The following is a 12,587-nucleotide window of genomic DNA, read 5'->3' as shown; positions in this document are numbered from 1 at the left end:
TATTCAGTGACAAACCAATGAAACTACGAAAGGATTACTTTAAAGAAGTAGAAAAAATGTTGTAAAAATTCATTTGGAGGAAAAAATTCAAGATTCTCAAGAGAAATAATGAAAAAAAAAAGATGGAAAGGAAAAAGAGCTAGCAGTACCAGATCTCAAAACCATACTATAAAGAAATAATCGTTAAAACTATTAGGTATAGACTAAAAATAGAAAAGTCAATCAAAGGGAACAGAGTAAGTATCTATCATACAGAAGAAAAAGAATATAGCAACACAGTGTTTGATAAATCCAAAGACCGCAACTACTGAGGTAAAGACTCACCATTTAACAAAAACTGCTGGGAAAACTGGAAAGCAGTCTGGCAGAAATTAGGTTTAGAACAACATCTCACACCATATACCACAATAAGCTCCCAATGGATACGTGACCTAGATATAAAAGGTCACATTACAAATAAATTAGAGGAGCAAGGAAGAAAATAAAAATACCTTTCAGAACTCTGGATAAGAGAAGAGTTCGTATCAGACAAGGGATAAAAAAGATCACAAAAGAGAAACAATTTTGATAATATAAAAAAAAGTTTTTGCATAAACAAATCAATGCAGTTAATATTAGCAGAGAAACAGTTAACTTGGAAAATATTGTAGGAAGTCCCTCTGACACAGGCCTCAAATCCAAGCTATATAAGCAGCTGATACAAATATATAAGGACGATAGCTGTTCCCCAACATATAAATCAACAAAGCATATGAATAGTTCATTCTCAAAGGAAGAAAACCAAGCTCGCAACAATCATATTAAAAAAAATGCTTTAATTCATTGTTCAAAGAAATGCTAAATAAATCAACTCTGAGATTCCACCTCCCACCTACCAAACTGGGAAAGAGAATAAGAAAATAACAATTACTGGAGTTGTGGGAAAATAGGCACACCGGTGAACTGTTGGTAGAACTATGAATTGGCTCAGTTACTCTGGAAAACAGCATGGATCAATGCTTTTAAAAAGACACTAAGCTGTGTATATACCCTTTGACCTAACAAAACCATTACTAGTCTTATAATCCAAAGATATCAGAAAAAGAGAGAAAAGATCCTTAAGTATAAAACTACTGATGGCATCTTTCTGCTGTAGCATAGAATTAAAAATAAAAGGGGTGTTCAACTGGGGACTGGCAGAACAAACTGATACATGAATATAATGGGATTTTTCCATAAGAAAAGATGAAAGGGATGGATTCAAAGAAACCTGGAAAGAACTGTATGAACTGATAAAGAGTGAAATGAGAAGAACCAGGAAAAATATTCATACAGTAATGACTTGGGCAGCTAAGAAACACAGAGGATAAAGCACTGGGCTTGAAGTCAGAAAGACCATAGTTCAAATCTGACCTCAGACACATACAAGCTGTGTGACCCTGGGCAAGTCACAACCCCTGTCTGCATAAAACTGGAGAAGAAAATGGCAAATCAGTCCAATATTTCTGCCAAGAAAACCTCATGGACAGTTAATCCATTGGGTCATGAAGAGTCAGACTTGACTCAATGAATGAACACCAACAAATGACAAAGCAAAATAACTCAACAAGTTTTGATCAACAATATCAATGATCAGCAATAACTATAGAGAACAAAAGATGCTACTTACTTCCTAAGGAAGAGAATAAAAGATCCAAGGTACAGAATAAGACATACCTTTCTGGACATGACAAATATGTGAATGTCTTTTAATGGACTTTACTTGCTATAAAGACTGAATTTTTTTTTTAATTGTGGGGAGGGGGCATCGGAGGTCTAGAGTTATGGGGAGAAGAGTGGCACTAACAATAGAGTTACAAAAAAAAGAAATGACAGAAAAGAGGATCATTGAAGCATTTTTTAAATGCACAGAAGAAAACAGAAGAAAACTTAGAAAGATCAACAAAGGTTTCAGCCTCAAATGTAACATTTGAAATTTACTGTCTCTGTGTGTTCATATGCATCAATATATGTATGTATATGTGTGTGTATACAGATGTAAATGTATACATGAATATCTATATAGATACATACACATATAAAAACACCAGGTTGTACATAGATATTTTCAGTGATATGATTTCCTCTGAAGTCATGGAGTATATGCTTAGCAGTGGGATAAATGGATCAAAGGGTATGGGCACTTAGTCACTTCTTGACATACTTAGAAACTGCTTTCCATGATGACTAGACCAACATTTTGTTTGTGTGTCTCTTTCCACTTACCACCCCATCTAAAACTTACTGTTCTCATCTTTATCTATCTTAGCCATTTTACTGGGAGTGAGGTGAAATTTCAGAACTGTTTTAATTTGCACTTTTCTTTTTAGTTCTTTGGAGAAACTGTCTTATGTGTTTTTTTTTAAACAGTTTACAATTATTTCAAAACTGTTTATTCATAACCTTTGATGATATTCACTAGGGAATGCCTTTGAGTCTTCTATATTTGTGTTAGCTCTGGACATCAGACTTTGAAGAGTTTTTGAGGCGAAAATTCTTTACACATTGAAAAGTTTGTTGATAACTAAGTTCACAATAAGAAAGGAAATCAAAGATCTGGATTTGCATTTTAGTTTTGCCATTTAAAAGCTCTATGATCTGGGACAAATCATAACCTCTGAGAGTCTTGGTTTCTTTTTCTGTACAGTAGGGATAATAATACTTGTACTATCTACTTTAAACAGCTGTCATGAGTATACTCTGTTAAATAAAGTATTTTAAAAAAAGGATATGATGGTAGCTGATTTGATTCTCTACTAACTTTTTAGTGGTAAAATCCATATCCATTTTTACCTTCCTGTGTGGTATATGGTATAAGATGCTGGTCTAAACTTAATTTCTGCCAAACTGCTTTCTGGTTTTCCACACAGTTCTTGTCAAATAAATAATTCTTTTTCAAATGCTTTATGTTCTTTGGTTTACTTAAAACTGTTAAGTTCAATTGTTGCTGATTCTTCTTTAATTGGGTTGTTGCTTTTTTTTAAGGGGGGAAGGCAGGGCAATTGTGGTTAAGTGACTAGCCCAAGATCACACAAGTGTCAAGTGTCTGAGGCTGGATATGAACTCAGGTCTTCCAGACGCCAGGTCCAGTGCTCTATTCACTGCACCACCTAGCTCTCCCTTATCCAGTTTATTTAAATGACCTAATTTGCTAATTTCAAAACTAGTACCAAATTGCTTTTATCATAACTAACATTTTTTGCAACTAAGAAACACTGAAAGTTTTCCCAATAATACTAAGATAAAGTAAAGATTGCCAATATCTCCACTGTCATAATATATCATATTATATTATTCCAAAAATTACAGGTATACCGCAATTAAGAAAGATTGGTAAATTAAAATTCTACTATTTTTCCCTACAAGGTCATAATTTGAGGTGGTGATTTTTGAGTTATCTTTCTCACCAAAATAACCATTCGATGGAAGTGCTTTCAGTTGCCTTTTTTCATTCTAAGATCCATTTAAGGGGAGGCAAAGATTGCTTTATTTCCTTAAGGATCCGATAGATCTTACCTTGTTATTAGCAAGGTAAGATTAATATATTAATCATCTTTAATTTCATTTTTAAATTTTATAAACCAATAAAGGAACTTCCTTCCTTCCTATCTTCCTCCACTATATAAAGTAATATAAGACTAAATGTCCAATCTTGGTAAACCCCACCATCACCATTAGAAAGAATATAAAAAATATCTGTACTTCCTTATGCTTTCTGATAGTTTCTTTCATTTTCTGTTAAATCAGCCTAAGCTAAAACTAAAGTCCATAAGCTCCTCTTGCCTAGACACATGCTTTGCTATCAATCACTAAAAGTAGAATTCTTTGCTCTATTTTATATTGAGCTTGTTGCATACTCTTTAGTAGTTGTATACATATTGATGTATTTCTTTGTACTTTCACTTTATTAAATGTGTTTAAAGTCTTATCATTAATCTTGAATTCCTAATGCTGAGACATCGTCCCTACTCCTTCTCACTTTTACTTATTTTATTTTAATTTTTTTGTTTTTAGTTTTCAACATTCACTTTATATAATTCTGAGTTCTAAATTTTTCTCACTCCCCTCCAAGATGGCATGTAATCTGATATAGCCTATTTATGTACAATCATATTAAACATATTTCCACATTAGTCATGTTTCAAAGAAGAACCTGAACCAAAGGAAAAAAACCACAAGAAAGAAAAAACAAACAAAATAGAGAGAAAATAGTATGCTTCCATCTGCATTCAGACTCCAGAGCTCTTTCTCTGGATGTGGATGGCATTTTCCATCATGAGTCTTTTGGAGTTGTCTTAGATCTTTGCATTGCTGAGAAGAGCTAAGTCTATCATAATCAAACAATGTGGCTGTTACTATGTTTAATATTTACTTGGTTCTGCTCACTTCACTCAGCATCAGTACATGTAAGTTTTTCCAGGTTTTTCTGAAATTCTCCTGTTCATCATTTCTTATGAAACAATAGAATTCCATTACATAAGTATACCACAACTTATTTGGCCACTCCTCATATACCACAACTTGTTTGGTCATTCCTCAATTGATAGGCATCCCTTCAATTTCCAATTCTTTGCAACCACAAAAAGAGCTGCTATAAATATTTTTGTAATGTGGGTCTTTTCCCCATTTTTATGATCTCTTTGGGATATAGTACTAGAAGTGGCATTGCTAGATCAAAGGGCATGCATATTTTTATGGCCCTTTGGGCATAGTTCCTAACTGCTCTCCAGAATGGTTTGATCAGTTCACAACTCCACCAACAATGTAGTAGTGTTCCAATTTTCCCACATCTTCTCCAACATTTGTAATTTTCCTGTTTTGTCATGTTAGCCAACCTGATAGGCATGGTGTGGTACCTCACGAGTTGTTTTAATTTGCATTTCTCTAATCCATAGTGATTAAGAGCATTTTTTCGTGTGACTATAGATAGCTTTAATTTCATTATTTGAAAACTGCTTGTTTATATCTTTTAAACATTTATCAATTGAGGAATGACTTGTATTCTTATAAATTTGACTCAGTTCTCCATATATTTTAGAAATGAGGTCTTTATCAGAGACAGTGACAAAATTATTTCCCAGTTTTCTGTTTCCCTTCTAATCTTGGTTAAAATGGCTTTGTTTGGTGGCTCAGCGAGTAGGAGCACCGGCTCCAGTGTCGGGATGACCTGGATCAAATCCGGGCTCAGACACTCAGCACCACACCCAGAAATAACTGGCCGTGTAACCTTGAGCAAGTTACTTAACCCCGATAGCTTTAAAAAAAAATGGCTTTGTTTGTGCAAAACCTTTTTAAATTTAGCATAACTGAAAATAGCTATTTAGTATTCCATAATATTCTCTATTTCTTGTTTGGTCATAAACTCTTCCGTTCTTCACAGATCTGACAGGTAAACTATTCCTTGCTCTCCTAATCTTCTTAAGTAACCCTTTATGTCTGAATCATGTACCTATTTTAGTCTTATCTTGGTGTACAGTGTAAGATAACTGGTCTATGCCCAGTTTCTGTCATGCTATTTTCCAGTTTTCCCAGCAGTTTTTGTCAAATAGTGAGTTCCTATCCCAGAAGCTGGATTCTATGGGTTTATCAAAAAGTGGATTACTATAGTTATTGACTACTGTGTCTTATATACCCAATCTATTCCACTGATCCACCACTCTATTTCTTAATTACCAAGTAGTTTTGATGACTGCTGCTTTATAATACAGTTTAAAATCTGGTATGGCTAGGTCACCTTCCCTTGCACTTCTCACTATTTCTCTTGATATTCTGAACCTTTTGTTTTTCCAGATGAATTTTGCTATTATTTTTTCTAGCTCTATAAAATAATTTTTGGTAATTTGATTGGTATGGCACTGAATAAGTAAAAATTTAGGTAGAATGTTCATTTTTATCATATTAGCTCAGCCTACCCATGAGCAACTGACATATCCTATAACAAGAAAAAGAGTGGTTTGGTGTTACCTAATTTGAAAATACACTACAAAATAGCAATTATCAAAACTACTACCTGTGGCGCAGTGAATAGAGCACTGGCCCTGAAGTCAGGAGGACCTGAGTTCAAATCCTGCCTCAGACACTTAACACAAAAACTAGCCATGTGACTTTGGGCAAGTCACTTAACCCAAATTGCCCATCAAAAAGAAAAAAAAAAGCTACTATCAAATAAATTTAATTCAGCTTAATCTAAATATTTATTAGGAATTTATTATGGGTAAAGTATTGTTCCAGGCACTAGAGATACAAACAAAAAAAGTAAAAACAGTCTCTGTCATCAAGAATCTTACAGCTCACGGAAAGGGTACAACATTAAAACAGATAAATACAATACAATCTGAGGAGGAAGAGAACACTAACAACTAGGAGAATCAGAACAGGTCTCCAGTTGGTAGAGACACCTAAGTTGAGTTTTGAAGAAATCTGAGTTCTAAGAAGCAGAGGTGAGAGAAGAATACATTTCATGCATGAAGCCTAGCCTGTGCTACAGCAGGAAAGCAGGAGATGTTTAATGAAAAGCTACTAGGTGAGTTTGGCTGCAAAAGAGAGTGAGTGAAAGGAAGTAACAGTAAACAAATCTGGAAGGTTAAGCTAGAGTCAAACTGAGAAAGGCTTTAAATGCCAATATGAAAAATTTTTATTTTGTCCTAGAAGCAATATGGAATCTGAGCAAAGGAGAAACCGTCAGGCTTGTGCTTTAAAAAGATTTTGGCAACTATTTAAAAAATGGGGTTGAAGAAGAGTGAGCCTAGAAGTCAGGAGTTTAATTATAAGCTAGTGGTACAGAGTGCAGGAAAGAGGTCGTGATTATGGGAAGAGAGAAGTGGCTGTTACAAGATATACAGGTAAAAACAAAGACTGCTGAGGTAGAGGGAAGTCAGATATAAGGATACGACATAAAGGAAGGAAGCTCTCAGCACTGTTATGGCATTGTAAAATGAACCTTGATTTGGAAAAGGTAAACACAAAACCCCCTTTTTTGATGAGTGTGTTACTGTATACAAGAGTAATAAAGTTAAAATTGTGCCTGATACCAAAGAACACTAACACTACTTCTAGAAACTGGAGAAAAAAATGAAGAGAACCATGTAATCTCAGAGAAACATGTAAAAGCAATATCGAGTAGAAAAATTTATATGGGCTGTTTTTCACTATCAGCCACTCACTGTAGATATGACCACTGAGGTACATCAACTGGAGTCAGGGTTGAATAGGACTTAATTCAGAATCAAAAGACCAGGGATTAAACCCATTTGAGGCTACTTACTTCCTATATGTCCCCTGGGCAAGTCACTTAATAAATCCAGGCCTCAGTTTCCTCATCTGTAAAATGAAGGCATGAAATGGGATACCTCCAAGGTCTTGTCCAGCTAGGTAGTACCATAAGTGCTGTTTTTGGAGTCAGGAAAACCTGAGTTTAACACTTGCCTCAGACATTTATTAGTTTTGTGATCCTGGGCAAATCACTTCACTTTTCTCAGCCTCAATTTTCTCATTTGTAAAATGAGAGGGCTGAACTTTTCAGCCTCTAAGGTTCCTTCCAGCACTGTGTTTGGTATAAGGGATAAAAAGACAAAAATGAAAAAGTTCCTCTCAAAGAGCTAACACAGCTAACATCTGCCTGATGAACCAGTGAACTTATAAAAAGTTTCCTTTGATAAAAGAAAACTATGTTTATGTTCAGGGTACTGCCACTCGTTTCACATAGTAAATGGACTTTGTTATCACTTTAAAAAACCAGAAGTAATCTTATTTATGAAGTTCTGACCCCAAAGTGGGTTGGCTTTAATATAATAGTAGGCCTGAATTTGCCAAGTTACCTTAAAAGGAGTAAACAAGTTTGGATTACTTCTTGTGTTAGAAAAAAAAACCATTTCTTTTATACCATATTTCCACAGAGTAACAAGAACATAATTTTCCTATAAATCTAATGCCATTGCCATTCAATATTTCCATTTTTGAAGAGGTAATTTCAAAACTTGTTGAAACTTATACATCAAATCTGGTGATACTAAGCAGGTGATATAGAAAATCTGGTTACTTAGGCATAAGATGTTGATAAAGATTTCACATCATAATCAACTCTTGTTATCCACAAGTAGATTATTTGAAGACTATTCATTGCAAATAGGGGCTTCCAGTAGAGTCCAAAGCAGCCAGCAATAGAGAAGAGTCAAAAGGGAGTAAGGACTGAGTTCAGAAGGAAAAGTACCCATTATTATTACTGTGAAATACCAAACAAAAGGATATGGGAATTGACCCACTGTAATGGAAATGTAAATTTTAAAGATCTTCCCTGCCCCTAGGCTAAAGTGAACCAGGAGCCTGGGGTGGGAGGCTTGTTTTTCAGTAGATATTTCTTGATTGGCCAGTGGGTCCAGAAGGTTGTTACATTATCTGAGCCAGGAGAAGGCTATATAAGCCCTGATGTGTAGCTTTGTTTTGGGGCTCACTTTGAGAAGTGTTCTGTGATTTGATATGGATTATGGGAAACCATTGTCCAGAGCCCCCCGGCTTTGAAAAACCCAGATGTTGATTTGGTATGGATGTAATGGTTGGACAGTTTGGAAAGCTGTCTACTTGATCTGTTTCTGTCTTGATACTTCTGCCTGTATACTTTGAAGTTCGGGGTGCTGACCTTTTTCCCCTGAACGAGGTAAACGATATATATATTTGACTGATTAAAGTAAGCTTGTTAACCCATTTTGAGTTGCTTTCCTTTAACAAAGCAAATCCAAGAACCTGTATGGGCAGCCACCCTGAAGACGCTTGGGGTGCTTGCTGCTACACCCACCATTTTTTTTTATTATTTATGACCTTATACTTGACATTAGTTCAGATACCCAGGAATAAAGAGGATACACTTTAATATATGATATATATTGGAAAAAAGATATATAGATATATGTATAAATTATTTGCATAGATACAGATATAATCACTGTAGTATATAAGATATGCTATATAGAAAGCAGAATTTAATATTATCCAACAGCCTAAAATATCAATTTGCTTTTTTTGGAGGGCAATCGGGGTTAAGTGACTTGCCCAAGGTCACACGGCTAGTTTTTGCATTAAGTGTCTGAGGCCGGATTTGAACTCAGGTTCTCCTGGCTTCAGGGCCGGCGCTCTATTCACTGTGCCACCTTGCCGCCCCTAAAATATTAATTTTCAAAATAATGATTATGAAATTAATTAAGGATACCCATTTGACCATATATAACTAATAAAACCACAACAGAAAATTAACTCCAAACACTTCTTTTAGTATATTTAACATCTGAAGTTTTAATAAACTGTTATAGTTATTGCAAAGTTCTATGAAACTTTTAAAACAAAAAGATGGAATCTATCTAGCATCAGTACATTATGCATTTTAAGCTGGTTTTCCAGTAGCAATCCACTGAACAGAAGGGCAAATTAGGAAATGAATCTATGATTTTGAATTTAATAACATGCTTTAATAAAAATTAAGGCAGGAGTTTTAGACCCCTTTGGCAACCTGAATGATATGGATAGACCTGTTCTCAAAATAAAGTTTTTAAAGGCAAAAAAAAAAAACCAAACATAGAATTACAAAGGAATCTGATTATGTTGAAATAATGATATGATTTTTTTTTCCTATCCAAGTTTATAAAACTCCTGAAATCTATCTATAAACCCCAAGATTTGAAACCTGAAGCAAGGTAACAAACTCAGATATGGGAAAGTAAACTTGTATAAAGTGAAAGAAAAGCCTCTTCAAATGACAGGACCATTTTTTCCATATTTGAAAATTTAAAATTATATTCCCATGAAACTAAAAACAATTAGAAAATATCTCTTTAAAGAATTTGTGAAAATAGGATATTGAATAAAATTATCAAACTCACCTATTGTCAGTACTATGAACCGGAAAGTGGGGATAAAGTGCACAAAGAAGAGCAGCAATTGAAGAATTTGAAGTACTCAAAGAATATCTGTAAAAAAAAAAAAAAACAAGGCCACATTACAGATATTGCAGACAATCTGAAAGTTTGGATACTATGGCAATCTGGAACATGATCAGATGCACAAACAAAAGCTTTCTTTAAGAAAGGCATTTTAGAATTAGTTAAAACAAAGTAAACTAATGATTCCCTAAATTAAGGAAGCAAGATTCCAGAGATAATAAAGTTTCCACTTTTCTATTTTCAAAAACTTTTCATTTTCATTTTCAAAAAGAAATAAAGTTTATAAATATTTTACAAACATGAACCCAGAGAATATGTCAAGTATTAAAAAGAGGTGTAGCAATTTCATCTTACTCCCATATTCTAATAAACCACAGATAGAAATAAAACTCTTTTAAACTTGAGATAGCTGGGGCGACCAGGTGGTGTAGTGAGTAACAGCACCGGCCCCGGAGTCGGGAGACCCAGGATCGGTTCCAGCCTCAGATACTTGGCACCTACACAAAATAACTGGCTGCGTAACCTTGAGCAAGTTACTTAACCCCAATTGATTAAAAACAAAAAAGAATAGATTTGGGGTGGCTGGGTGGCACAGTGAGGAGAGCACCGGCCCTAGAGTCAGGAGGACCTGGGTTCAAATCTGGCCTCAGACACTTAACACAAAACTGGCCATGTGACCTTGGGAAAGTCACTTGACCCCATTTGCCCTACCTCCCCTCTCCAAAAAAGCAAAAAGGAAAAAATCTAAAAACCTTGAGAGAGCCTATTTTTCCTTCTTCAGCAAAACATATAGTGATAAATACATGAAGAAAAATGAAGTCACATTATCAAAAATTCTGCATAGCTATCCAACTAAACACAAAACCAAGTAATAATACCGCTTTTACAAATTTTATATTTACATGTGAGAGGTATATGATTTGTTTCTCCTAATTTTTCTTTATTATCACTAATATAAAGGTAACATATACATTTAGAATGTACTGTGGTCTAAGGTATTGGTCTAAATCTAATTTCTTTTTTTTGTTTTTTGTTTTTTTGCCTTTTGGAGCACAATCAGGGTTAAGTGACTTGCCCAAGGTCATATGGCTAGTTTTTGCATTAAGTGTCTGAGACCAGATTTGAACTCTGGTCATCCTGACTGTGCCACCTAGCTGCCCCTCTAAATCCAATTTCTGCCAGACTGTTTTACAGTTTTCCCAAAAGTTTTTAATCAAATATGGACTTCTCTCATACATAGCTTATGTTTTCCACTTTATCAAACACTGGGTTATTTAGTTCTACTGTTTCTGAATTTCCTTTGTCTAGTCTGTACCACTGATCTCTCTCTCTATCCTTTAACCAATAAAAAATGGCTTTGATGACTGTTGAATATAGTTTGAGGTCTTAATGTTTTACAGAATGTCCCTAAAGTCTGGACACACAGGACATCTCATTAACTACACATATCTTCAAGAAATGAATGAAATTTTCAACAATATTTTATTTAATTAGCATAAGTTTTAGCCATGTGTAAGGGTTATGGGATTTAAAGATCTTCCATGCCCCATTGGACTTGCTGACGTAGCAGGAAGGGGCGGAGCAAGAGGAAGCGAAAGCCAAACTAGAGTTCCTGCGGTGGCTGGCGGTGGTGGCGACGGCGGTAGCAGCAGCAGAGGCAGCAGCAGCATGAAGCCCTTTTTGAGTTAGCCAGAATTTCTGCTAAGGACTCCTGCTGAGGACTGCCAGGGGCCGGAGCTGCTGGGAGCGTGCTTCCCGGACGCTGGGTGGTTGCTGTGAGTGGGGAGAGGAGGACCTTTGCCTGAGGTAGCCTGTTCTGTTTCAAAGGCTTGAAAATGTGGGTGCTTTCTACTTTATCTACCTGTGCCAATGTCATAACTACTCTGATGGCTTTCACTTTCTGGTTTTGGGACTCAGTCTTTTGGTATCTTAATAAATTTTCCAGCTTATTCCCCCATATGGCAAGCATGATGTATTTTGTGATGGATAATTATATCAGCATATCTGTAATCTCCATAGGCATTGTGAATATGGCATTGCTGATACACCATGACAATTTCATATGGAATAAAAGCTTTCATTAGCTATGGGGGACTATTTTCCATATTAATGAGATTAATTTAATTGAATTAGATTTCCTATGTATCTCCTATGTCTTCCTATGAAATCTCATTTATGCTAATTATATAAAGTGTTGCTGAAAATTTCATTCATTTCATTTCCTGAAAATATGCATAGTTAATTAATAAGATTTCCTGTGTGTCCAGATTTTAGGGACATCCTGTATATACTGTTTTTCCAAATAAATTTTATTATTATTTTTTCAAGTTCTATAAAGTAGCCCCTTGATAACTTGATTCTGCATAGCACTAAAAGTACACATTAACTTTGATAGCAATGTCATTACCATATTGGCACTGCCTAGTTATGAGCACTAAATATTTGTACAGCTCTTTAGGCTGTTATTTATTTGAGTGCTTTGTAATTGAATACATACATGTCTTCTGTGTATTTTAAGAGGTTAATTACCAGATACTTCATGTATTTTGTAGTTATTTGGAAGCAGATATCCCTTTCTATTATCACTTCTATGTCATTATTATGTAGAAATGTTATTGATTTTTCATGTTTTGCAACTTT

General features: G+C 35.0%; 1 protein-coding gene across 3 annotated transcripts in view; it reads right to left on the bottom strand.

Annotated features, from left to right (window-relative positions):
• Positions 1 to 12,587, bottom strand: part of ANAPC1 (anaphase promoting complex subunit 1) — a 179,019-nt gene that overhangs the window by 37,586 nt on the left and 128,846 nt on the right. For 2 of the 3 annotated variants that reach the window (XM_069075562.1, XM_069075563.1), the window contains one exon: positions 9,888 to 9,974. In XM_069075562.1, the coding sequence (XP_068931663.1) occupies positions 9,888 to 9,974 (87 nt within the window). Of the gene's footprint in view, positions 1 to 277; positions 432 to 9,887; positions 9,975 to 12,587 lie in introns of those variants that run through there. The other variant, XM_069075564.1, reaches the window with a different exon arrangement.

This window comes from Petaurus breviceps, unplaced genomic scaffold (genome assembly GCF_028583685.1).
Source record: "Petaurus breviceps papuanus isolate PSGF00001 unplaced genomic scaffold, PetGlider_PUasm1.0 90919, whole genome shotgun sequence".
NCBI classification, from domain to species: domain Eukaryota; kingdom Metazoa; phylum Chordata; class Mammalia; order Diprotodontia; family Petauridae; genus Petaurus; species Petaurus breviceps.
This window is presented reverse-complemented; position numbering and strand designations above follow the sequence as displayed.